This window comes from Cygnus olor, chromosome 19 (genome assembly GCF_009769625.2).
Source record: "Cygnus olor isolate bCygOlo1 chromosome 19, bCygOlo1.pri.v2, whole genome shotgun sequence".
Lineage (NCBI taxonomy): Eukaryota > Metazoa > Chordata > Aves > Anseriformes > Anatidae > Cygnus > Cygnus olor.
The window spans coordinates 1,053,322-1,080,690 of record NC_049187.1 but is presented as its reverse complement, the minus strand read 5'-3'; the positions used below and the strand labels follow the sequence as shown (position 1 = coordinate 1,080,690).

Sequence of the window (27,369 nt, the reverse complement as noted above, 5' to 3'; positions counted from 1 at the left end):
CATCTTTTGGTAAATCTCTTTCTCACCTAGTGGTTGGTTTGTGGACGGTAAGAGCCTGATACTCCTGCCTTTCTGCAGAGTTGGAAGGGCAGCAGGTCCAAGCCTGCTAATGCTTGAGTCTGAGGAGTGAGGAAATCAGGGACTTGTCATTATGTGAGTTGTCATAACTGACCTGTGCAGAGCACAGGTAATACTAACCACAGGGCAATGCAATTGCACGTGCATGGAGTTGTATTTTTTCAAAGCAGATGAAAAATTATGCGCCCAGGTGAAAGATTACCAACAAAGTGCAGTTCTCACCACTAACAGAAGAGCAGCAAATGTAGAAGCCTCTGTCAGGAAGTGACACTTTGCTCCGTTGCTTAAATATGAGTGCCTGTGTCCACTGGGCATTTGCATGGAATTGAGTTTTCTGAGAATTCACTGTTTATTTCTGGTGCCGCGTTCATTTATGCTGCTCTGAACTTGTCTTGTTGAACAGGTAGACAGGAAGAAAGATACCTGGGTTAAAATAACCACTCAGCAGCAAGTCTCTGTGGGTGAAATCCCGCCAATTACTCAGTGATACGAGCTCTGGATTGCAGTCTTCAAGGACAGATACAGTGCTTGGGCTGGACAGGTCATTAAAGAAAGGTCCACTGATAGATGAATGTATGGGCAGAAAAAGGTGAACTTCTGTTCTGGTTATGCCTGAAGAGTCTGTGGTGTGAAGGATTAGCAAATCCTCCAGAGCAAGCTAGATTATCATGGATCAATCTAACTGTTGACACTTAGGTTAATTTTACTCAATGTAGCTGGCTTTAGTTGGAATTGACTATGCTGAGGCAGGGGCATTACAGTGCATGGATAATAAAGTGGACTGTAGTATAAAGATCAGAAAAATCCCAAGTCTTTCTTCACTTAACATAACATAGTAGCAATGCTTACTGTGTGGCCTGAACTCACATTTCAAACTGATAACATTATTCATATATAGGAGGTCAAGCATAAAAGTGAGACTGCGTTAAGACTTCTGGCTGGAAAACAGTCAGAAGAGTACATTGAGAATACGTTGGGGTGTATTAAATGGTGTATGCCTCTGCTGTGTGCCTCTTCCAGGTTCACTTCTGGGTGGAGGGTAAAATGTTGGGTTTTGGCCCTCAAAAGCTTACTCACTGCGGTGCTGAGAGAGCCCTCTAAACCCTGAGGCTGTGGGACCATCCAGTGAGCATCCATGTGTTCACTGTGTAAGCACAATGCTTTCCAAAGCAGAAGTGGAGAGAAGTGGAGAGCGCAAATAATGAAAAAGTGGTACCCAGAGCAGCCTGCCCTGTTCAGCTGCTTGGCAGGACCAGATCAGGAACCTGCTTTAGTGAAGGTCTTCCTCCAGATGCAGACCTCATCAGCTGTACAAGGCACTCTGAGTAATAGAACTGTGCTAAGCAGTCAGCAGCGGTCTGTATCCTGTTAGTGCCTTCCATACATACCCTTTCCATAGCACTGTCTATTCACATCTTTGCCTAGCATCATCCATGCCTTTGTTGTCATTCCTGACCAGCTGGCTCTGCCAGCTGAAGCCAAGCAATCTTCAGCAGCACAGGACCTCCTCACAGTGCAGTACTTATCATGAAGCCTCACTGTACTTCGCCTATGGGGTTAAAAAGAGACTCAGTTAAGCTTGCCTTCTAAGCAAACCACTCCAAGTCCATCAGCCCTCGTTCACTGATGGATCAGCTCATAACTTTGGACCCAAGACTATTCCATAAATGAACTGAATCGGTGACTGAATAATTAACACTGGTGATTTCTTCCCCTCTGCAGGGGTTGGCAGTAAAGGACCTCACCTGGAAACTGCACAAGGTCCGAGGTGCTGAGAATCACTGCTTCTGCTCCAGTGCACTGTGGGGTAGATGCAAATAGCCCCTAGCTGACCAAGGGCTCGTTTGAGAACCCGGGGTTTCCATTTCTCTCAGTCACATCTCAAAGGCAGGAAGTCTGCAAGGTGTGCTTGACAGAAGATGTGTATTCTCAGCCAGAAATAACATACACTGGTTAGGAACTGTCCACTTTGGCCTATCATCCAGTGAGGCTGAACCACCCCCTTTTTCCTTCCCAGCTTGACTTTGAGGAGGCTACATGGTGAATCTGGGAATTTGCACCTGGGGCCACAACAAAGGCATTTGTAAAAGGTTTCTTGCCCCCTCAGCTGTTCTTCTCCTGGCCCTCACCACTTGACTGTTCCCATCACTGTAGGACAGTGTATGTTAAAACCTCTGGACCTTTCAAAATGGGAAGGAAAGATGCATATGCCCAGCCAGTTGGCAAGACACTGAGAGAAAATTCACAGCTGGACGTGTTGTAATTTGTGGTACGTGGAGAGCCCCATCGTGCCGCAGTTAAATCTGGAAGTGCGGAGCAAGGATAAGGATCAGTGAGTAGATAGGCAGAGCTGTGTAGCATGCAGCAAAGTCTCTGCCAGTCTCAATATTTAAATCTCTTTCTTTTTTGCAGAAACCGCAAGTCCCCTGATTTCAAACCCTTTCCCGCTTTTACGAAGTAAGTGTGACGGATGTCTGTGGTGCGCATAGGCGGGGACTTCCACCTGCAGCCACACTGGCCTGCCCTCTTAGCATTTTTCATGAATAAATGATTTTTTATTATGAGTCCAGTTGTCAAGGAATGAAATGCCTCACTTTTGTGGCTCTGGTTTCAGGTTTAAATGCAACAGCAATCCTTCAGGGTGTTTCAGTTCAGTGTGTGGCTGCTAGACCATTTGCACTCACAGCCTTCTGGGAGCAAAACTTTGTGAAATATGCCAGTAATAGATTTTCTGAGAGACCAAGGCTTGAAGACTGAAAATGAACCCATGTTAAAGTTACGTTTATACAGTGGAAAACTTGTCTTGATTGCTCAGCTCACAAAACACCTTTCCAGAGACAGTTCCCATTGCCTGGAGAGCACAGCTGAGGAGTGAGAGCCCAGGGCATGGTGCTGAGCCAGCCGTGGGTGAAGGAAAGCAGGTATGGATGGGCGGATGCAGGCAGTCTGCCCCCTGTCCCTGATGCTTCCAAGAGGTGGAGCTTCTTCCTTTGTCTTACAGTGGGGTTTGTTACTGCTTGGGTTGTGTCTGTATTGTAGGGGTGGTGCTGTCTGTGCCAGCCCCGTAATCCAGGACTGATGTCCCTTAGCATGGGACAGCTCTGAGTGCTGCACCCTGAGCATGGCCATGATGCCAGAGGACACTTGTTCTTTCTACAGCTGCAAATCTGAGAAAGAAATGAGAGTTTTATTTAGAACATGACAGTTCCTATTGGAAAAGAAATCATATTAGTGCCAACAAATGTAACAATCATGATGCACCCAGGGACCGCCTTTTTAAAGCATGCTGTGTAGCACTTCTTTTACTGAGATGGGCAGAAATGACAGAAGTTCGATTTTCAAGAAACTTGCACTTATTTCTGTGTGTGATGGCATTTTCATAGAACCGTAGAATCATTTCGGTTGGAAAATGTCTCCGAGATCATCAAGTCCTGCTGTTAACCTAGCAATTCCACTAGGAGACTGCTGCTATCCCAAATTTGTCGTTTCAACAGTTTGTGACCAAGGTATGCAAAGATGCAGTTACTAAAGCTATTGCCAATGGAAGCGTTGGGGAAAAATGCTGAGAACTTTTCCCTGCAGTTCTATATTTGGTTTTCATCAAAATGTAGACAGAGGTGTTGAAATGTAGGTCCTTTTTGTAGAGGAGAGAGGTGCCTGGGGGCCCGCTCTCTGCACTGCCCTCAGTTGAGAGCTGGCTGTTGTGTTCCACTTGTGCATGGCCAGATTTGGGCATTTTCTGTTGAATGGCAGGAAATTTTGTGTTAAACGCCTTCAGCTCATGTTCACTCATGGCCACAGACCTCTCTTCTCTGGTTTAGATATGACATGGGGAGTTAACATGGGAATTGGAGTGCGCAAATGCTGTTTTTTCTTTCTGTTGGCTTGCTGTCTTGCTCTGGAGCCTTGTTCACTGGATATATATATTTAAAGCACTAATAAATGTGTCTAATAATAGCCTTGGGGAAAGATGTTGGACTTGGTGTTGGATGGTTGGACTTGATGACGTTAGAGGTCTTTTCCAACCTAAATGATTGTATGATTGTAAATTGTGCAGCCGATGACAGTTCTGTGTGGCTTGGGAGCCTTGAGGAGGCTTCAGCAGCTGCCGATGTGTCAGGTTGCTGTGAAGGTGTTTTCAGAGAGCACCCGGCCAGCTGGTGAGGACAGCCCGGTAGCATGCCTTGTTCAGAGTGGAGAATGACCTGTCTTGCAAAGGAGATAGTTCTGGGAAAGTGTGCTTTTGGGCAGAAGGAGCACTCTGTGCCCAACATCCAACACCCTGCGCACCACGGACAAGTGTCTCATTTTTGGGAAGGAAGGCTCTTCAGTGCGTGATAGAGAGCCAGACACCATTGCTTGGGGATGCTGCAATGCTCGACCTCCAGTCTGAGCTTTCAAGAGGCTATTAGAAATGCCATCGATGGGTGCTTGTAGTCTGCTGGCACTGCTGTGTTTGTGCTCTGCAGCACACAGCCCCTTGTCAGCACAGGAAAACTCGGAAATGAGAGTCAGGCTCCACTGAGGCTGGCTGCGGAGGAGTCTGTGGTGGGAGCTGTCGGGGAACGGGGCCAGGCAGTGAGGAGGGGGGTGGGAGGTGTTGGTGGGTGGATAGATAGCGGGGGGCTGCTGTCGGCGCTGTGTACCCAGCCGCCTGTCGAAGTTGTATGCGCTCCGTGGCACCGCGTGGACAGTTCTGGCCCACGCAACATTTGCTGTTTCATGCACAGACTTTTCACTGCCAGATTTAGGCTACAGGCTTGCAGAAAGCTTCTGAACACAAGGCAACAACACAGAGCCGAAGAGGCAGCAGGGCCAATGTGGCCATCTGAACTCCACAGTTCATTATTTCATAGCCTCTTTGCAAAGACTCACCCCTTCAGCAACAAAGCCTGGTGCATGCAGTTTGGCTACGTGTGAGATGAGGCAGAACACAGAGGACAGGAGATGCACAGAGCCTTGACTCTGCGAGGCTCCCTGCCCAGCAGCATGCCTCATGCAGAGCCACTTCCCTGCTGCTGCACAGGTTCTCCAGCCTTCCCTGCTCCTGCACCAAGGCACATTGGTGCAGGAGCACAAGGAATTGTGGCTGAACATCCATCTACGGGTGAGCTCGAGCTGTATCCCAAGGCCTGCAGAAAAAGCAGCATCTCTGCTGCCCCAGCTTCATGGCTCTGGTGTTTGCTGCATGGAAAACTTGCTTTCTGGAGGTGGGTAGGGGAGCAATGGCAGCTTGGCATTGTATCTTCTGAGCAGTTTAGTGATGTGTGAGAATGCTGTGCTATGCATTTAGAGCTGAGTATTGCGAGATTTTTTTGGTCAGTTGGTTAATGCAAAGTTTTTGCAAGATGTGCATGTGGCAGTTGGCCAGAGTCTGCCACGTGTGAAGAGCAGGACCTTGTGCCTAGGTCACAGCCTGGCAAGCAAAGCAAGAGCTGCCCAAACTTGGGATTTCAGCCTGTAAAGGGGGAGACTGGGGCTCAGCAGGCAGCATTCAAGGGTCATGGATCAGCAGCCTCCTCCTGAGAGCAAGGAAGGAGCCAGGGCACTGCTTGTCTGTGTGAAATGGGATCCAGCTGCCTGTTGCCTGGAGTGCCTTGGCTGGGGGCTGACAGCTCCTTGCAGTGGTGGTCTGTGGGGGATGACAGCTGGTTTTTAGCCCCAGCTACAGCAGCTCACGTCTAGCTTGGGAGACCTGTGAGTGCAGGAGCTCTGCATGCCCACTGGGAATCTGACAGTTGCTGCCCACCTGCACAGAGTGGCTGCACACATGCAGGTCCTTATTGAGGGCTTGCTCAGTTCACGTTGCTGGTAAAAGACCCTCAAACACAGGACTGGTGTCATGCTGCTGTGCCACACAGGCAGCGGTGCTGAGAGTTAGGGGTGCAGAGGGGAAAAGCCGCCAGGGAGACGCTTGGCCCCTGTCAAGCCCTCGCTGCCCTCAGCAGTGCTTGCCCTGCTCGTAGCCCACCTCCTGCACCACCAGCCCAGGAGACCTGGGGCTCTGGGAGCTGTGGCTACAGATGTGAACAGGAGCTCCAACCCACTGAGCAAGTGTGCAGCAGGAGACCAGCTGGCACCAGAATGTGCTCAGCAGCTGCTCAGGGGAATGCAACTAGAGGTTGGAGGAAGGAAAGCCCCCTCCTCCCCAACCCACGCCAAGGGGCAACATGTTGCTCCTGCCATGACTCCCGGCCCCCTCAGCTGTGGAGCAGCAAGAGGAATTGGTTCCGGAGAAGCAAGTAAGGGTTCGAGATCAGGGAGGTTTCCTGCAGAGTGAGATAGACTGCCTGGGAAGTCCTGCTGCAGGCTGGAGGTCTCTGAGCTGTTTCTCAGCTGACCGTGTAGCTGCTGTTCCTGCTTCGTTCATACACAAGGCCTGCTTTGGCTGCCCAGAACAATTAAGGCTGCTGGGGGGCACAGGTATTCTTGGGTGGTTGGAGCAAGCAGCACAGAGGGGTCACAGCTTTCCTCGTAGCACCACCAACAAAGCTGAGAGGGAAGGAAGAGGTTCATCGATGCGAGCAGTCTGGGCATGGACTGCTCTCCTGAGTCCCTTGTTGAGCCCAGACCACCCGATGGAGAACAGATCCCCTCTGCGTGCGTTAGACCTCAGTCTGAGCAGGGGGAAGGGAGCTGAAATTCCCCTACAGAAGGGAAAAGCAGAGGTCCCGCAGTGGCATGGAAGGGACTGTGCTCCCGGGAAGAAGAAAGGAGCACCAGCATGGCTCCCAGGGCGGTTCAGAGTGGTTTTAGCAAAATCTCCAGTTCACTGTACCTTCAAGTTGCAAGCAGAAATGAAAGGGAGAAGGGAATTTACTCCTGTAAGGACCAGGAAAGTCCTGGGAAGTAAAGTGAGACTTGAGAGAGTAAGGTGAAATTCCATTTTCACAGGAATTTTGCACATCCAGACTTCTGGATTGTTTGACGAATTTAAATTTTATCTCTAGTTTTAACTTAACTCATTTTCATCCATGGCAAACTGTAGACTTCTATGAATCTTTGTCTTAGAAGTATTTAGAAAATGTTTCAGCATCTTGAGAATGAGAAATTAGTTTTCCAAAGCAGACAGTGGTTTTGGTACTCAAGCTGGACATTCCTGCAGGAGGCGGCTTTTGGAAATGGGATGAAAATCAACAGGGTTTTTCTAAGAATCACATATGAGGGACCTTTCAGAGTGCACTGAGGACACAGTATGTTGCCATGGCAAAGGGAAGAGCTTGAGATGAAGAACTGGGGTCACTACGTGATGGATGGAGAAGGGAAGAAACCAGCAGAGACCAGTAGGGAGTGAAGGGGAGCCAGGCAAGGGGAGCGCCAGAAGAAAGACGGCATGGTGATGAAATAGCTGAAAATGTAAAAGGAGGTAAATAAAGCAGGTCAGCAAGACGAGATGAGCTGGGAAGGAGCAGTGAGGATATAGTGAAACAGGAGAGACAAATGAATATGAGAAATGTGCTGCTTGGAGGGTAGTTTCCTTCCCAGTGAAACATCCTGTAAGTGAGCTTAGGGGAAGCGTTGTGCTAGTGGCTACTTGGAAACTTGCCTGTAGGGGAATTGCAGAGTTTGTGTGCTTGTTTGGAAGCAGAGAAGAGTCCTTGGACTTCAGCAGTGCTCTGCCACTCCTCTGGCCAAGGTTACCACAGGCAGAGATTGCAGAAGGGAATACATTATCTTTAAAAGACATGTGAAGATCTGAAAGTGTCCCAGGGAACCAAGGTGTGAGATCTCTTAATTTCAGGCTTGCTGAAGCACCTGAGATGTGCAGCGTGTTCTGTTCACCCACCTCTGCTGCAGGAAAGGAGGCTCCAGCAAAGCAGTGGGGGAGTGGTAGCCCTGTGAGCTGCCCTGGCTGCACCGCCAGAGCTCTTCTGGCCCTGCCTCCTGCTGCCAGCAACCTTCTGTTAGAGTCGTGACCTCTTTCATGTAGATTAATCACGTGTTAATTCTGGCGCTTGAGACACCTCCATCTGAGCAGTCTAGGCTCCATGAACAGCAGAGACAAATAGGTGCATCTGTAACACAAGTCATCTGATGCTGAAATACACATCTGAGAGTGATGGTTTGCACCCACGTGTGGTTTTCTCTCTGATAAGTACAAAAGGAATCTAAACGGATTAAATTGGACCTCTTACATCATTTTACCATAACTGACAAGGTGGCTATGGATGATTTCAACAGAAACAGCTAATCCATATTTTAATTTCCCCGGTCCTGAAATGCCTATGTGTGACCCTCAGCTGCCAAATTCCTTGCTTTTCTTCAAAAAAACACAGTTCCTTAAGTACGATATTCCCAGACTTCCTCACTGCAGCAAAACACAGCAATAGCATCACAATAAAATACAGTGAGTTAAATAAAGCATTGGACACAGGTCCACCAGAGGGCTGTAGGTTCTATGAGAAAGGCATGGCAGAGTCTGTAACCTTACAGCTTATACGTATAGCTTATGTTTGTGGTTTCTTCTGTGTTTTCCTTATCAGTTTCCTGTAGCCATCTGACAAATTCTGTGTTTTGCTACCTAAAATAGATGTCTTACAGCCAAGTCAAGCTTGTGCTTTCCAGTATTTTAGCTCTTCCATCCTGGACACCAGTGCTTTTGTTTATATGCTGTAGATTTCTTTCATTTCGTTGATACAAGAATATATTTTCCCTTCAGAAGTAGATACAGGTTTCTGGTACACTGTAGCAATAGGCTTTGCTCTGTGTGTGCCAGGCATTTGTATGCAAAGTTGTTGATGGGAAAAAGACAAGCATTTAACATTTCTACTGTTCTAAAACAAATTGCCACAGCATAAACGGTGGCAGTGTGCTGGTATATCTGGAAGTCTCGAAACAAACTGCATTGTTAAGATATCTCAGCCACTGTAGTTTGATATTACATCTGTCAACTAATGCATCCAGCTAATAGCTGTTTAAACTGAGCAGCTGCAAACATCTGCTACTAGGTTAAATGAGTGGAAGAAATGCATTTTCAGCATACTTGTTAGAACAGAACTAAACGTATCTCTCGGCTCATGAGGGAGCTCTGCACCCAGCTCTTTCCTGACTCCAGCTCATCCACATGACTCTGGCAACACGGCTCTCCTGCTCTGCTCTCCGCCGTCTGGCACAGCTCTGATTTCTGTGCTTCTTCCCCTCCACCTCTGCTTACCCCGGCTGCTGACTGCTGCTGAGCCCAGTGGCACTCGCCATTCCCCAGTCTTGCTGTGCTTGACAACAGCCACAAAAAAAGTCATCCGCATCCCCATGTGGCATTTCTCCATGTCCCAACTTCTGAGCAACAGGATTTTTACAACCCGCTGCTCCTTGCCTTACTCAGGAAAGACAGCAGAGACTGGATTTTGACATAAACAGATGCAAAATGCATTCACCACGCTTTGAGGCTTAAACAAGAACAAGGATAAGCATAAAACAGCCTGCAGCAGGCGTGAGCTAGTGAAGCCCAGTTGGTCTGCAGCCTCTTGAGGCTCTGCACAGATTCGCTGATACCCTACACACGCACGGCGGGTGCTTCGCTTCAGTGCACGAGCAGCCCCGCTGCTGCCTGGGGCTGTGTCGTGGCAGTGAAGCAAAGCACGCAGAGAAACGCCCGGCCCTGGCCCCGGAGCAGTCGCGTGCCCGGCGCTTTCCCCACTCTCAGCCTGAGCCCTGCAGGGCCGGCTCTGTGGAGTCACTGTGACGAGCACACCTGGGCTGCGGTGACACGCACCGGGCCCTCGGGCACTGCCCCGCTGCTGCACAGACTGAAGTACGCACATGTGCTGCTTCCCTGCATACTCTGTATAATTCTTCTGAACTGATTTCTCCCAAACAGAGCCTTACACCTGTGGAGCTTGTGGAATCCAGTTCCAGTTTTATAACAATCTCCTGGAGCACATGCAGTCCCATGCAGGTAAGCTGGGCACCTCGACTCGCTTAAAGCGGAGAATTAAATTCTGCGCTGATGCCTGATGTTGACCCCGTTGTGTGTCAATGGAGCTTCCCGTGCTCACGGTTTCCAAAGCCCCAGTAACTTCACCTGCAGCAAAAAGATACCCAAAGGCTGGAGCACACAGCAGCGGCTGCAGCAGCGTGAGGCTCAGGGTGTGTCACAAATACTGCTCCTTTCCCTAGGAAGAGAGGACATGTGCCATTTTAGCACATCAAACTGCTCATTCCCTTTACCCAAAGGTATCTAGGGAATGCTCATTTTGTAAGCATTAATGGTTCTTTCCTACAACAGATGAAATCCCTGCTCCCACAATCAGGGTAGTACTCACTGAGGCAAACAAAGCAAAAATGCTTGCAGGGCAGCAGAGCCTTTGCCAACACAAGTCCTTTTCTGTGCTTATGTGTCCTGGAGTTCTGCAAAGGACTGAAATGTGTTCTCAGAAGAATTTGCCATTTCAGCAGTTGGGTTCGTTTCCTTCTCAGTTATCCACAAAAGAAAATTCTGAGGAGTAGTAATTCAACTACTTTGTTTCTAAGCCACCTTTTTTGTTTTCTGTCTCAACACAGAAGTTTTTAGCATTTCAAAGCCAAAGCTGTTTCAAAGACAGCATTCAGAATATTCAAAAATGTAGAAAAAAGCATATTTTGGATATAAGCAGATTTTTTTTTCTTTTCTTGATCAAAAATTCAAGTGAATTGATGCAGGTTTACAAATTAATTCACCTTTGGCAGACCTGTGTTCTCCAACAGACAGCTGCTCTGTTGTAGTATACATTCAGTGCTTTGCATTTGTGCTCACTTCACAGGTAAGCCCTGAGTAATGTGGCAGGGAAGGACAGATTGCTTGAGGAAAAGCATGTAACCTGTTCTGTAACAGTAAATTTAATCAAAGTTTGTATTTTCTTCTTTGTTTTATTTTTAGTCCTAATTTTAGTGGCAGCATCCCTTGAGTTCTTCATGTGCACGGTTCCTCAGTCAAGCTCAGTTCTTGCTGGCAAATCTTAGTGCAGGCTCCATGTGTTGTTCAGCAGCTACTTTATTTATTATCTTTATAATGCCATGGATAGACCTTTAGGGTGACCTGTTGTAAGACAGTGAGCTGAGTTTTATGGATGGTATTTTCTGTTAGAGCATAAACTGGTTAGTGTGGAGTGCTCAGAAGCTAGGTTATGATGAGGAGCAGTGATGCTCCACTCAGGATAGGGCTGGTGTCATTCCTTGGTGTTGGGGTCTGTTCTTGCTGCTCATCAATGGCAATTTGTGCTTGCTTTCCTGCCGTGTCCTGACTGTCCTATTCCTTGTTCTTGTCTCTGCTGGGGAAATGCGGCAGTGTGAGTTACAGCTCTTAGTGAGACTGAGGAGAGGAGCTGCAGAGGAGGGACCAAGGCTAAGGTGCTGGGGGGAGAAGGGCAATTCACTGGCAAGCTGTCAGAAGTTTTAAGCTAATGCTGTCTGCAGCTTCTTCCTCCTCTTTTCTTTACAAATGACCAGCGGCCGCTGGGCTTGCTTACCTGGCTTGCTTTGAACACAGAACAGAGCCAGAGGGAGCAGGTGGCCGTGATCTGAGTCATGCATAGATACACTTATATTACGTGTCACCAGAGATACACTTATATTAATGGATAAATCCCCTCTCCCCAGCTCAGGGCTGTTCCTCTTAAACTCTGTGTTTTACACTTTTCCCTGCTCTGTTTGTAAGACACCGTGTTCTGCATGGCTGCTTCCCCCCAGATATCTTGCACTTACTGAAGTGCGTTCTCAAGGCTGCTGCCCGAGCTGCCCCCCATGCAAGCAGTCGTCCCCGCTGTGGTGTCCCTGGGCACGGTGCTCGCCAGGCTATGTGCTCATGCCTTGTCCTCTGGGGGAAGCAGCAGCTTTTCTTCTAGCTCTGTGCAGCTGGAGGCGAACAGCGCAGTATTTGCTGCTGTGGGATGAAAATGAAGAGGTGTGAGAGCCTCAGACAGCCTTGGTGGGTATCTGGTTCTGGAAACCATACTCAAGCAGAGCAGCAGCAGAGATTACCCAGGGTGTGCAGCTACTCTGAACACATTTGTTGCCTTTTAGTCTGTCAGAGCTTGCAGACTGGCACATCCGAGAAGCAGCATCAGCACAACGTCTGTGCCATCTGGGGAGGCAGAGACCTTACCGGTCAGCAGAACTGGGGGCAAAGGATCTGCAGTGGGGACACTGGCACAGTAGCCATTTGTAGTAGTCTGTGTGCCTGTGTTCAAGGAACGTTTCGCGACGGGGATGTGGAGATCCAAAAAGCCCATCCATGTCAAGTACTCCCTCAGCTGATGTGTTTGGGACCCAGTTTAGCTTGCTGTGTCTGATGCAAAGGGCTAATCTCTTGCAACTAAATGCGACCCGTCCACTGAGCCCCTCTCGTAAGTGACCAAAGATAGGGAACGTGCAGCTGGCTTCAAGGAGCAAGAGCGGGGTTGTACTGGCTCTTGAGTCGTTCAGAGGGCTGAGCCTGGAGGCTAGAAGGAGAGATTATAGCTCCATAAAACAGCTACACAATGAGAAGAAGCAATTAGAATGCAAATTGGAGGCTGAAAGGCAGAAGTAGAACAGCAGAACGTCAGGCGAAAGAATTTGTTCTGTAATTACACTGTACAATATACAGCTTTGATTCCCTTTGTGGTACTTTGTTCAGGTCGAGTGCCACCATATAATGCCCTTCTGACAGCCTAGAGCTAAAAAATAAAAGGACAACTAGGTTGAATCTGGATTAAAAGATTGGAGCCATGAAGAGAAATTAAAGAACTATGATCAGTGTAGTTCACAGACTGCCTGATAAGGAAGATGTGGCCAAAATGTACAAACCTCATTTATGCCACATTGAATGCTGACGAATATTTGCAGATAATAAATCCCCTATTACTTTAAAACAGATTAAAGAGTCGGGGAAAGTAAATTCCGAGGTTTTCTCCCCCCACCCACCTCACCAATATGAGGAAGCCTTCATGTTGATACGCCCAGACCACGAACAAGTTGGTAGCCAACATTGAGCATTTTCCTTTGCCTACCCGCAGACATTTTAAGTTGAGGCCACTTGTGGCATTAGGTCAGGAGCAATTAGACTAGGCAAATGCTGGGGGAAGAGTGCTGTTATATATGATTGCTGGCATTCACTGGAGAACCTCCTGCTCATTGTGTCTCTTCCACACATGCAAAGACCAACCTCTGGCTGCAGTCCTGAGCATGGCGGTACTCCCCAACCACCAACCACCACGGTGCACCCTGGTTTCCATGGGCACCTACATTCCTCCCGCAGAGCCCTGGCTGGGCTCTGGTCCTGCCATACCCTGGATTTCTCCAAGGTGTTGATCTAGTCTGTGTCCAGGCCTAACAATAACTGTTCATCTTCAAGGTTTATGAATGCCCCAGCAGTTAAGATGCAGAGCTGCTCAAATTTGACAGGACTTGTTTGTGAGGAGTTTCATCATATCATTGCTTGTCTCTAGATCCTTGCTGGACTCCCTTTTCTCCCAGGTCATTGCCACACGTGAAGGAGATCGCCTTTGTGCTCTCCCATTCGTTCTGATGGGCAATCCACAGCTCTGCCTAGCACCAGATGAACCTGGGCTGCAGAGCAAAGCCCTCAAACCTGTGTGTGCTTTCGTAAAGCATCCTTTCCTTCATGTGCTGCTGTCTGGAGTGCTGGGGCAGGATTAATTTCACTGCATGCTGGTGTATCTAGGCTACAGATGTTGTCATCTGAGCTGATCTTTTTGGACTCCCTTTCTAATCAGTGGAGAAGTCATTGACTCCAGGTGAGTTCAGAGCATGTTGAATCTCATGCTGCAAGAGGCATCTTGTTCTGGCTGGGTGGATGAAGCACACCCTAATCCTGTTTCGCACCACTGAGGGTAAAAGAAGCCATAGAGGGGCCGTCTTGAAGAGAGACATGTCTAATTGAGATGTCCAAAATTAGGTGAGATGAGTCCAGTTGTGATGAGTAAAGGACCTGTTTTGTCTTTGTTTTTAATTCCATTCTTCTGTTCAGCTTGATCATCAGTCTCTCCATCTTCCTCTTTCCTTTTCCACCTCTCTTCATTGTACGCTTTAATATAGCTTCAGAGACTATTTCAGAGCACAATTTCATAGTGAAGCATACTAACAACTAGAAAACTTCTGGAGTGGGGGAAAGGTTCTTCAGACACAGGAAAGGAACGACATGGACATGATATGGAATTTACTTATCTTGTCTGCATTTCCTTGGAAAATCCCATCAGTTGGCAGCCAAAGTGTTTAGCCCAGTCCCATATAAGAAAATGGAGCATGAACACCTCTAGTCGACACACAGGGGGTCTTCTTTGCAGCTGTAGGGAGGAACAATCTTTGGTCATACTCCGGAAACATTTTTTATTTCTTTTTATTTCCAGTCTGAGGCAGCAGTGAGTAGCCTGAGGGACATTGGGAAGAAAACATGAAGTAGTTCCAGTAGAGGAAAGGGGAGCCACTTGCAATGTGGAAAGAAAAATAATACGGCAAATGAAGGATAAATATTTGTTAACCTTGCTTTCATTTTGAAAGCAAGCAAATTGCACAGGTCAGGCTGCACAAGGGGCATCTGTTCCTCCCAAAATGTTGAGACATTTCTCAAGTTGTGCTGATGGCATCAATGTCACTGATGCACAGAAAAATTTAATGTCATTTCAGCCACGTTTTGGGAAGGTGGTGGGGTGCAAGTCAGTTTTCAAGGTTTCTGACAGTACTCTGCCATCTCTGAAAACTTCTTAATTACTACAGAGAATGTAGTAGATTGGGGTCACCTGAGTTAGGGAACCATAAGTAGATGCTAAACAGATGGGTATTGTTTCCCCTTCTCTGTGCTTTAAGAATTAGTATCTTGTGTTCTAACACCTCCCTGTCTCTTGCCCCACAGCTGACAACGAGAACAATATTGCCTCTAGCCAGCCCAGATCACCTCTAGCTGTTGTTGAAGAAAAGTGGAAACCACAGCTCCAAAGAAATAACGCCAACAATAGTACGTAGCAGTGTTTGGTCTTCGTCCCGGGCTTTCCTGTTGGGTTTGAAGGAGTGACTGTCAGGGTGTGCAGCAGTAATGTAGGCATCACACAAAGCTCTTGTCCTCCCCTGTCTGCACTTGATTTCATCTGTTATTCATGTACAGCCCTGCAGAGCAGAGCAACCATCCCATTAGAGGAGTACTCGTATGCAAAAAGTACTGGGGATACTGGGGAGGACGTTTGTAAGGGCACACTTGAGAATGCCTGGAAAAAGTTAACTTCTGATCCAAGGTCAGACATCCAGTCTGGGGTTAAGAAATGACTCCATTTAGTGTGGTGTGACATAGGCTTCCTAAGCTGGCTGGCAGCCAGTGTCTGGCTTTGTCCCCAGCTCGTCCTGCGAGCTTATGCTTCATGGGACGTGGTAGAATACAGCCCTTTGGGAAAGCATCTCCAAAGCACTTGAGCTGAGCATCCTGGTGGATGGGTGATAAAAAACCATGGTGCTTATGGGTTTTGGTGTGCTAAAACTGACATTTATGTTCCCAAAAATCATCCACAAAAAGTAGGGGTGCTGGAGATCGGAGGAAAAAAAATAAAACCTGGGCTTCGGCACTGCTTGAGATGGTGGAAGAAGTTGTATGCTTCCCTTCTAAAACAGCTGGCTCAAAGAAAAGGCTTAAATCACAAAAATAGTAAGAATTTCAGCTTTCCAGCTGGGCTAAGCCACATGAGCAGAGTTGTGACCATCAGCCTGTAGAAATGGATAGCAAATGGCACACGTGATTATAACTTACCTAGACAATTCTTAAATGAATACCACGGAGGTGCCATTGGTAAGGCACTGTGTTGTGAATAGCCAGTGTGTGCTCTGTCTCAGTCCCCACGCCAGGGAATGCAAGCAGATAAGGTCTTAGCTGCTCTTAACAAGTTGTTCCGTCTACCCTGGCAGTACATCTGTCCAGAAGTTCTCTGGGGAAGAAATGCAGGGTTGGAAATGTCTCTGCCATCATCTGGGCATGTTCCACCTCCTCGGGTCAATCTCAGCATTGTTTTTTGACTTCCCCCCTGCTGTTGCAGACAAACAATTCTCATCTGTTGCTTTCTCTTCCTCCTTGTATTTCACTGCAGCATCTGCAAGTGGTTCAGTAGGGAACAGCGCGATCCCGGAGAAGGAGCGGCAGAACATTGCCGAGAGGCTCCTGAGGGTGATGTGCACTGACCTTGGGGCTCTGAGCGTGGTGAGTGGGAAGGAGTTCATCAAGCTAGCGCAGACCCTGGTGGACAGTGGAGCTCGCTATGGTGCCTTCTCAGTCACCGAAATTCTTGGCAATTTCAACACACTGGCTCTGAAGCATTTGCCTCGGATGTACAACCAAGTGAAGGTGAAAGTCACCTGCGCCCTGGGCAGCAATGCCTGCCTGGGCATCGGTGTCACTTGCCACTCACAGAGCATTGGCCCTGATTCTTGCTACATCCTGACAGCTTATCAGGTGGAAGGCAACCACATCAAGAGTTATGTCCTGGGAATTAAGGGTGTAGATATTCGAGATAATGGTGATTTTATCCACCACTGGGTACAGAACGTGCTCTCAGAGTTTGTGATGTCGGAGATCAGGACGGTGTACGTCACAGACTGCAAAGTCAATTCCTCTGCGTTCTCCAAGGCAGGCATGTGCTTGCGTTGTTCGGCCTGTGCCTTGAACTCAGTAGTGCAGAGTGTGCTGAATAAGCGAACACTACAAGCTCGCAATATGCACGAAGTGATCGAGCTCCTGAATGTCTGTGAAGATTTGGCAGGATCCACAGGCCTCTCAAAGGAGACCTTTGGCTCCCTGGAGGAGACCTCTCCCCCACCCTGCTGGAACTCAGTCACTGACTCCCTCCTGCTTGTCCACGAGCGCTACGAGCAGATCTGTGAGTTCTACAGTAGGGCCAAGAAGATGAACCTCATCCAAAACCTGAACAAACACCTGCTCAGCAACCTGGCGGCTATTTTGGCGCCGGTGAAGCAGGCGGTAATTGAGTTGAGCAACGAGAGCCGGCCCACCTTGCAGCTGGTACTGCCCACCTACGTCAAACTGGAGAAACTGTTCACTTCCAAAGCTAACGATGCTGGCGTAGTCAGCAAACTCTGCCACCTCTTCTTGGAGGCGCTGAAGGAGAACTTCAAAGTTCATTCAGCACACAAGGTAGCCATGATCCTAGACCCTCAGCAGAAGCTGCGGCCCGTCCCACCATACCAGCACGAAGAGATCATTGGCAAGGTCTGTGAGTTGATTAATGAGGTGAAAGAGTCCTGGGCAGAAGAAACAGAATTTGAACCTTCAACCAAGAAGCCCCGGGCAGCAGGGGAAGCCACAGCAGCTCAGGAAGAAGATTGGTTCGGGAAAAATGAAGTCTATGATTATTTGCAAGAACCTCTCTTCCAGGCCACCCCTGACCTGTTTCAGTACTGGTCGTGTGTTACCCAAAAGCATACAAAACTAGCCAAGCTAGCCTTTTGGCTCTTAGCAGTGCCTGCTGTTGGTGCCAGAAGCGAATGTGTAAATATGTGTGAGCAGGCTCTCTTAATCAAAAGGAGACGGCTACTCAGTCCAGAAGACATGAACAAACTCATGTTTTTGAAGTCCAACATGCTTTAAGACTTTCTTTTAATTAAAACAAAACTTTAAAACACTGTTCCAAACAAAGAAAAAGAATTTTAAGTTCTAAACACTGTGGACCTCATTATGAATGCCCCTGGAAACCAAGTGCTTTTTTATATATATATAAAAATATAAATATATATAAAATTAAGTTTGAGAGGAAAGCTGAGCACGTGAGAGAGACAGCCCTCTGCCAGGAACGTGCTCCTTTCCATAGATAGTGTGTGGACTTGACAGACTTTCTAATGTTTTCAAGTGGGCAGACCAATGGGAGGCTGATGTTCTAAAGTCTTCAGGCAGCTGAGATCTAAAGTGACTTGAAGTTTCTTTTGTTTCTCCTCCACCCCATCTTTCCTCTTGTCCCCTGGGCCATCTTGCCATGGATAATCAGACTACATTGAACAGACCAGTTCTTCACTGGACTTTGCTCCTTTGAATAACTGTACACCTTGAGGGCATTTGTCTGCAGCCTTCTTGACATATGGTGCATGTTATCAGGGCAGCTGTGTTTTACGAACACCAGTATCTTTAGAAATCAGGAAGGGAGACTCTAAGATTGTTTTTATTATTATTTTTATTTTAACTTTTTCATATAGGGTTTTTCCAAAAAGAACAAAAGTTACTCTTCTGTCTCCACTCCCAGTTTTGAGTTTAACTTGTTAGCTACTGATTACAAGTTTGATTTAAAACTAAGAGAAATGATTCATGGCAGAAAACATCTGTAATTGTTATGTTTCTTGGATTATTTTTTTTTTACAGCATACCTTCTTTTCTGAATTCCCAGTGTAAATTAGCTTCTCTGTGAATTCTGTACATCAGGGGTTCTCAAATTTGTTCACAGAGTAGCCCATTTATGATTAAATAATATCCTTATGGAAGCCACAGCTGTTGCTTATATGGAAAAGCTAGAAACCGGGACAAGCAAGCAGGCGGTTACAACACAGATGTCTTTGGCCATCAGCAAGCTTGCCAGCGTTTGCCAGCTGCCATTGAGAATCCTTGTACCTAAATTTTTTGTAAACCTTCCCACTACACACACTCAAAATAGCCTTCACAAGGCCAAGGACAAACCAAGGTGTATGATTTTTCAGGGGAACAAAGATCATCAGTTCTGTCAAACTAGGGTTTGAAGGAAGCTTAGAGAAGCGCATGGGCTCAAAGATCCTTCTGAATGTAAGTGCTCCTGATTGAGTGCGATGAATATCTTCCTGTTTTATTTGGAATGGTTTCCTCTAGTAGCACGAATGTCTTTTTAATACCTACAGTGCATTACACTACTTGTTATGTTGTTGAATCGTTCTGGCTAGGAAGGCCATCGGCCCTTAAATGTTCACGCTTACTGGCTCACCCCGAATGCAATTAGAGATCATCGTCACGCAGAAACATCTCAGTCACTCTGCTGTCCACTAAGGCCAGTGCTCTGCTGTGTCCGATTCCCATAGGCACAGCTCATGGGCTGCTAGACAAGATCTCTGCAAGCTATCAGAGTTGGTGCCTCTTGGACAATTCCTGACTTCTGGTGCCAAACTGTTAATTTTTCATCACTGGGACTTGTATCCCAGAGGCAAATTGAAACAAATTCTTATTTTTGAAGCATTCTCTCCTGCTTCCAGTAGTGTCCTCAGGAGCTGCAGCCACAGTGGCAGCGGAGCAGCAGCGGTGGTGTGGGAGGACGGATGGGGCAGGGTCCAGGGACAGGCTGGAGGCTGGAGCCCTCAAACAGCGCAGCGGTGTTTCTGGTTGCTGGTGATGCAGTGGTAAGATCGGGGGCCCTTTTTGGAATGCTGCTGTTGAACAGACATTCAACCAAGATCCCACCTGCCCATCTCTGGTTGAATTAGAAGTTGCACGTCACAGGACATGAGAAATGGCAGGGCCAGTCAGCTAGCTCGCAGCTCAGCCCACCCGGCCTCGGGTTTTGTGTTCAGACACGGAACCCAGGAACTAATGGACAGCTTCACTGCCACGGGGCTCAGACGGGGAACAGTTTGCATGCTAGAGACCTTCCCTAGATCAAGGTCACCGACGATGGCTCTTTGTACCCAAGTGTCTTGCCCCAGAATGACTCTTGCCCTTCTGAGCCTGGAAACAGGACTTACTGTAGCCTGAGTACAGAGCTTAGGTTGACAGCACCTCTTGGCACTATTAGTGGCCTCAGGGCAAAACTAGTTCTCTCTTAAGTCTGAGTTTTGCATATGGATAACTTAAAATATGTAGTCCACAACCCCACCGGCAACTGCAGAGGTAGCAGCAGGTGAAGATGAGCAGCCAAGGCGGAGGCACTTGGAGATCTGATTTCTCTGGCAATGGTTTTTGCAAACAGGTGCAGGTCGCAGGGCCAACGTTTCTTCTTTCTGGTTTTATTTTCCCCCAGACAAATCCTGCCCACCCAGCCACTGTCTGGGCCCGCAGTAGCATATCTATTTGCGCTTGCAGTGCAGGTGGAGCCTGTAACAAACAAAAACTAAGTCTCAGACTAAAACCAAACAAAAATAAATAATTCAGCAGGTGCAAAGTGTGCCAATTATGAAGTATTTGTGACTGCTGCAGGTTCCACTGAAAAACACAAGGGATCCTGCAGCAAGAAAACTGGGCTGAAGGGACAAGTCCAAAGCAAGATTAGCTTTTGAGGCTGCAGAGCTCAGCGGACAGGCAGAAGCGGGACAGGATTTGTACTGCTTTTTCCAAATGGTGTGCTACACCTTTTTGCCTGGTTTGCCTGAGATTCTAAGAGCTGCTCACAGGCTCTTCAGCACTCAGGCAAAGGTGTGACAGCTACTTGTTCCTTTCAGAGAGTTCCAAACCCAGCACTTCTTTGCTGTGGGACAGGCTGCTAACTGCCGTGGGATCTGCCAACTCAGGCTCGTTGTGTCTGTGTGCCAGGCATTAGGATAGGGAAGTGTACCAACAAGAACTTACCACAGGTTTAAAGCCCCAGAACTGAGGTAAAATTGCAGTCATTTGTGCAAACATTTAATGCCAGGCTGTCCAGCAGTGAGCTGGACCAGGGCTACACAACCAGGGCATGTGGGTGGAGAGGCCAGCGCCACCTGTAGTTCCTCTTCTCCTTTTTACAGTCTGTATGTGGCATCAGATCTGGAGCTTTTCTGCTGTGGTGACCAAAGAGGGACTGATGGGCCCTCTCCCCAGTTAGCAGCTGCCAAATCCACAGTTATCATTGCACTAATGCCAAGAGGGATCTAAGCAAACATACAGCAATGTCTGGCAGATGAGATTCTCACAAAGACTTAAAAACTCAATAGTAGCTGAAAAAAAGCAAAACAAAATCTAATGGAGCAATCTGGAAAGTCTGGGTGAGAAGAGAAGCTGGTTGGCCAGCCCTTCTCCAGCAGGTCAGTGGAAGAGGCCACAGCTTTTCATGAGACTTCAGAAGGTCACAGGGTGTTCTGCTCGGAGGAGCTCTTAGTGCTGGGCCTGCCCATGGGCTGACTTGTGTCTGATGTTCCTTTGCCTCTTTGAAAGGAGGGAAGCACATCTGGAGCATGCGGATTTACTCTAAATTTACTCTAAATGCCAAGGTTTTGCTCCTATTTCTCCTTCCCTCCTTAGGACTCAGATGTGCATTCTAGGGAGTGTAGATACACTACCACGGTCTGACTTTTGGAAGCTCTTATTTGCCAGGTTATTGGCATCAGCTCAGTGGTAGCTCTCTGTACAGAGCAGCAGTTGTGCTGTGAGGAGTCCTGCCTGTCCTGTGCTGGGAGGCAGGAGGAGAGAGGTCCTCTTGGGTTTGGCCAGAGCTGTCATGAGGTTCTGCTCCCCGTGGGCTGGGAAAAGTCCTCACAGTTGGGATCATCCTGTGGTAGGTCATGCTGGGAATTGTCTTCTGCTTCTTCTGTTTCCTATACTTGCACTTGAGAAAGATGTTTGGAGAAAAAAAGAAAAAAAAAGAAAAAAATGGTGTATGTGTCCTCTGGGCATTCATTTGTTTCTGCTGCTTGTTCTGAGCCTGACCTTGCAGGCTGCTCTGTCGGACTTATACTTTGCTCTGGGAGTGGTTGTGTCTGCAGGTGGGGAGCGGGTACCGACAGAAGGTGAACTGTAAAGAATGAAGGGCATTCCAGTCCTGTCCGAAGATCTGTGTTAAAACAAAACTGAGGAAGGAGGGTACAGAGGCAGAGCTCTGCACAACAGAAGGTTGTTTCTTTGTGAGTACACCAGTCAGGGTCAGTGGAGATCGTGGAGCCCAGATCTGTCCCTGTCTCTCTCCCCGTCTCTAGCAGTAGATGGTAGTTGTGTTCTGGCTTGCAAGATGGCTCGGTGTCTTGTGCCTGGGTCCATTGCAGATGGAAGTAAACTTTTCTTTTTGTCAAAGTTTTGTCTGTTCTAAGAAACCTGATTTGGTTGGTTTTGAATTAGTGCAATCTGGAAAACATGTTGTGAAAGCCAACAGTAGGCTCAGGTTTTGGTAAATTTAGACTTCTGTTGTTGCTGGGTAAAACAGTCTAACTTTGAGATAAATTGGTTTAAGCATCCCTAAGAACCGCCTGCACTGGTTTAACTGTGCTTGCTGGGTGTTCTCCCCTGCTGATCAGAGAATACATCCAGAAGCATCTCAGGGAGTCATGACCCTTATGTGCATTCTGCCCGTGAAGGTGCGGCAGATATGTTCAAAGCTCGGGAATCACTGAAAACAGAGGGGAGACACTTCGGAAAGTGGTTGAGCTCTGAATTGAGATATCTGGGTTATTCCAGGATTCAGTGAGATGTCTCAGGTTGGGTGGTTTGCTTTTCTCCAGCTGCTTGCAATAACACAGAAGGTTTAGTGTGAGAAGAAATTCCTACATGTGTTTATGTTGGTGGGTGACACTGCTCAGCCTTACCCAGGGAAAGGGATCGATTCCACCTCGCGGGTCCCACAGCAGGCGAGCCGAGACGCTGTGTTGCACAGGAGACGGGTGATGAGACATTGTGCTGCTCAGAGAGCACTGCACGTGTTCTAGGCAGCACCGAGTTAGCGGTTAATCAAAAGGCAGTAAAAGAGCAGCCAAAAGTTGATGAGAGGCTGGGAGTGCTGCTTGTGCTGAGGAAGGACTCAGATCTCTAATTGCATCTCTGCGTAAGGGAGGGGAGAGAAGCTCCTGTGAGCTCTCACAGGGAACAGGTTGTTCCCTATGGAATAATTGGGAGTATTGGGATGAAAGCGAACAACAACAAAAAAAAGGACACTAAAGGCAGATTCTGGGAAACGTTTTTATTGAGGAGAAATCTGTGATCTGGGAGGAGTCTGTTACGTGGAATGTGTCCTGGGCCCTGTCATGAAAAAGGAGACTGCACGGCTGTGTGCTCCATGAGGCTGCTTAGGACCTGACAGGGAGGAAAGAGCCTGGGTGCAGAGGTCAGAGGTGCTGGGGCTTGAGGCCCATCCTGCCCAACAGCCGATAGGTCCAGAAGGGCTCGGAGAGCATCTTCTCCCACGTCCTCCCACTCACCTCCGACACTGCGCCATCCACCAGTCCCTGCAGGAGGGAGGGAGCTGGCCGGTGGGGCAGAGGAGGTGACACCAGTTTGGGGGCAAATGTCTCATCACCCCTCGTAATGCCAAGGTGAAAGAATCAGGGGCAGGGGAGAGTATTAAATGTTTTGCTGCTTCTGCTGTGCATTTTCTGTGCTACACCACGATCTTGAGTTCATGGGATCTGTTGGGAATGCCCAGAAACATCAGCTGAGACTTGAGGTGCTTTGTCAGGTACTTCTGAGGATGTCACCCTGTAGCAATAAGAGCTCGCTTTTCCCAGCGTGTGGGACCTGTCCCTATGCCACAGGTTGCCATCGTCCTGGGCTCCAGGAAATGTCACCGAACCAACCAAACAATAACACACAGAGAGGTAAAACCAAGCACAGCTCCAAGTTGAATGCCTCATTAGTACTGTGGGATAGTTTGCTTATGCTAGGCCAGAAATGGTAAACCAATGAGAGTGTATTGCCCTGAAATTTAATTTTATATATTGAATGTTTGGGGAAAGTCTGTTTAATTCCTTGGTTTTGTTTGGCTGGTTAGTTGGGTTTTCTGCTACTCCTGTTAGAGTCCTTTCTTTTTAACTTGACGGAAAAGTTTTGCTCATGTTAGACAAAGGTGTATCCATTAGCCCCTGTAGGGTTTAATGTAGGCAGCTGAGTTTGATTTTTTTAGAATAGCTTCTGAAATGAGTCACATAAATGGCTCATTCATGCACAACATCAACCACTGACTGAAAGGATTTTCTTTTTTTTGCCATCGTTTTAGCATCATTGGCAGTGGTCAGCGTGTCTTGGTACCCGGGTGAGCAGCGCAGCCTTAACGACAGGAATATTTTGCAGTGGAGTTGATGAGTACAGGCATGTCAAACCCTTGCTTTTTACAACCAAAGTTCCTTAAAAAGACACTTCCAGCCTCATCAGCCTTGAATGCTTGTTTTCAGTCTTCTAGGGGTTCTTGTGGCGGTCTCTGCAACATGTGTGGATAGGATGGTTTTCTTTCCGCTGGGCTGGGGGGGTGGGAAGAGGCATTTATTTTTTTCTTGCTCTCCCTGGAGAAAGACCTTTCCGCTCAAGGAAGGAGGTGTGTATTCTGGAAGGAGAAGCAGTCTAAGGAGCTGTTTTCCATGGTCCCTTAAAACTTACTGGGACTAATTTTTTTTTTTTAATTGTTTAAAAGCAAAACTGATAATGGATGAGCTGAAATACTCATGACAGGTGGCTAGCCAAGGCTGTAAGTCCAGGAGGAACACACATCATCCAGACCTGAGGATTCTGGTCCGCCGTAGCTAGAAAGTGTCATGCCGACAAACCAAACTGTCAGGAAATCCTTGTTTGCAGCCAGTCTGAAAAGAGAAGCTGTTCCTCGTTCGTGTGTTCGTTTTTGGAAACCTCCTGCTGGGAGCTGAATTCTTGTTGTTTCATCAAGAAAACAATTAATGTTCTCCTTTCCCTCCTCACCCTCCCTCCCCTCAGTAACTTGTGTGCATTTCCTTCTTTTCTGTAGATGCAGATGTTCTAGGCAATACCACAGATGCACCTGCGTGTGTCTCTACCTGCGAGTGCAAGAATCTCATGTCATCTTAAAAAATACAAAAAAATATACAAAAAATATACAAAAAATATCTTTTTTAGGCCAGAGTTTTCTACAGGTATTAATGAATATTTTTCTTAATCCTTATAAGTTTTATGTGTTTAATATTTCTTAATACCGGTAGCATTAATTTATACTTTTGTAGCAACACAATATTTTTATAAACCGCCACCGCTGGCTTTGTCTTCATAATGGGGAAATGTGCGGGCAGCTGGCCCTGCACTGTACCATGTACTGTATTTAAAAGGTTATCTAATGTCACACTTGCTGTGTTAATAAACAAAACAAAACCTGTTTGAAGTCTCATGTATTGTTGGTGTGGATCGAATGACTCAATAGAGAGCAATATTGCACGGGGTTGAGTTGCTGATTTTCATTGTGATATATGAACGCTTGAGGCCAACTCAAGTTCTTCTGATTTTTTTCTTTTTAGAATTTTGTTTTGTTTTGTTTTGTTTTTTTTACAGCTAAATAAATTCAGTGCTGTTTGAAACTTAGACTGACGTCAAATGAAAAGGATTATTAAAGAAAAAAAAATCAAGGTGTTTAAATGTTGCTGTTTTTACAAGTCTGTTGCTGTCTGAATGGAAATATTCCACAAGAGAGAGGAATAGTTCCACTTAGCTTCCAAACGAGCTGAGCGCTCCAGGCCAGAGCTCGGTTATTTGGAGATACCTTAGAGACATGTTTCTGCAACATTCTTTTCAGAGTTGATGCCAAGGCAGAAGACAAACTGTAACTGTAAGAAAGCATCCGTTGCTTGAGGATTTTCATGTCAGTGTTGTATTTATGGTTTTACAATAAAACAACCTTTAGGAAAAAAGAAGTGTCTGAGGTTTTCTATTTTTCAAGCATGTTCATGGGACCTCAGTCAATGCTGAGTGTCTTGGTGTGAAGAGGGAAAGGAAGACATATGCTAAAGGGACTTAAATGTCAGTAGCAGTCTCTTTGATGGTCCTAATCAGGGATAGAACTCTGTAGTGGCTTCTCACTGCCTCCCTTGTGCACCAAAAGCATTTTAAAGTATTTTCCTGAGCATCTTCTGTCCCAGGTGTGGTTGCCAGTGCAGTGAACCTGCTCCTCTCCCCAGCAAGACATATATGTCTATCAGAAAGTGAACCAACACTATTTGACCAGCTGGATGTACGTTGTACAATAAGTTGTAATGCGATGTTTGTGTTCACACAGCCAGGACGGGTTCAGGTCAGCTGAATTTTATCCTGTTATAATTAGCCTTAAGTCACACATGCCATGTTCTTGTCCAGTGTGGTCAGTGATTTTCATTTCTATAGGCAGATCCTCCTGTGAACTTGATCTCACCCCATAAGAAAAGAGGTGTCCAGGCATTGAGCCAGGCACTGAGCAGGCTCGGCCTTCTCCACAAGACAAGGCACACGGTGGCCGTTTACACTGATAGCCGAAATATCAAAGGGCACAGAAATCCTTGCGTAGAGGCTGTGTCAGCCTTGACCTGACTCAAGGTGCCCCAAAAAGGTGTGGGACTGGGGCTCACTTGGGAGTTTTGCATGCAGGGGGGTGGCGTTGCTGATGCTGTCTGGAGCTCCAAAACCCAGCTACAAAGGAACCAGAAGTATCCGGGGAATTGTCCCATGTACAGAGCAAGTGCATAGGGCAGGGTTCAAAGGAGGAGCCCAAGCCTACTGCTGGCAAATCCAAGGCATGTTTCCTGTCACCCTTCATGTATCCTTTTCTTTGAATTGTTTTGATATCCTTTGGGGGTTTCTAACCTTGCCAGAAAAAAAAAAAAAAAAAAAAAAAAAAAAAAAAAAAAAAAAAAAAAAAAAGCTTGATAGTTAGGAAGTTTTTAGTTAATTTCTTTTTTAGGAAAGAAAAAGAATAAAAGACGTGGTATGACAACAGGTCTGGCATTTGGATGTAACGGTTGTGGCAAGTGTGAAGATATGAAGATACGCGACAATAGTAAATACAACTATTAGCGTATAATAGTAAGAATGTCTGTAGCTTCAGAATATAATAGAATGTCTGTAGCTTTGCAGGAAATTTGATGTAAATGAGCAATTTCAGTTAACAGTAAGCTTAGATGCTTTCACATCCTATGAGTAAGGATTTGTTTGAAAATCTACATATGTGAAGTGGATAAAGAATAGCCAAAAGGCTTAGCAGACTGGAGGACAGTGCTTGCTGTCCTCTGGCTTGCCAGTGTCTCCCAGCACTAACTTGTCCTTTTTGCTAGACCCTTTTAAAAGGATAAATAAGATTGCAAAAGGAAACCTAAGAGGCTTAAGCTAATCCTGACTTATTTCCCAGTTTTCTAATTTCTGCCTTAACAGAAAACAACTACTTTAGTCATAGTAAAGAAAGAAATGGTAACTCAGAAGTCAGGCTCTGTTGGTGGTGTCCCATGGTTTCCTCTAATTTCAGAAGAACTGATGAATCTAAGAAAGCCAATTAGACTCACTCCCTCTACTCTGATCTTCAACAAGTTGCATTCCTTGGATTTTTGTTCATCCTGAGATCCTGTATGGGAGCGCAGTGCAGAATGGGGAGCAACTGGGCTGTCTCTGTCACAGAAGCTGGAACTTCTGCGTCTCGCTGTATCTCCATCTCCTTTCCCCTGCCCATGCCCATGCCCGCAGGGGTTCCCACAGCCCTGAGAGGTGAGCAGGGCAGGCCTGGA

At 47.0% G+C, this 27,369-nt stretch overlaps 1 protein-coding gene across 7 annotated transcripts in view; it reads left to right on the top strand.

Moving 5' to 3' along the window:
* Positions 1-25,004, top strand: part of ZNF618 (zinc finger protein 618) — a 165,652-nt gene extending 140,648 nt beyond the window's left edge. For 3 of the 7 annotated variants that reach the window (XM_040532085.1, XM_040532086.1, XM_040532084.1), the window contains exons 13-16: positions 2,491-2,535; positions 9,896-9,973; positions 14,906-15,007; positions 16,122-25,004. In XM_040532085.1, the coding sequence (XP_040388019.1) occupies positions 2,491-2,535; positions 9,896-9,973; positions 14,906-15,007; positions 16,122-17,635 (1,739 nt within the window). In that variant the 3' untranslated portion in view covers positions 17,636-25,004. The remainder of the gene's footprint in view (positions 1-2,490; positions 2,536-9,895; positions 9,974-14,905; positions 15,008-16,121) is intronic. The other 4 variants (XM_040532080.1, XM_040532081.1, XM_040532082.1 and 1 more) reach the window with 2 other exon arrangements.
* Positions 25,005-27,369: the final 2,365 nt, after the last annotated feature.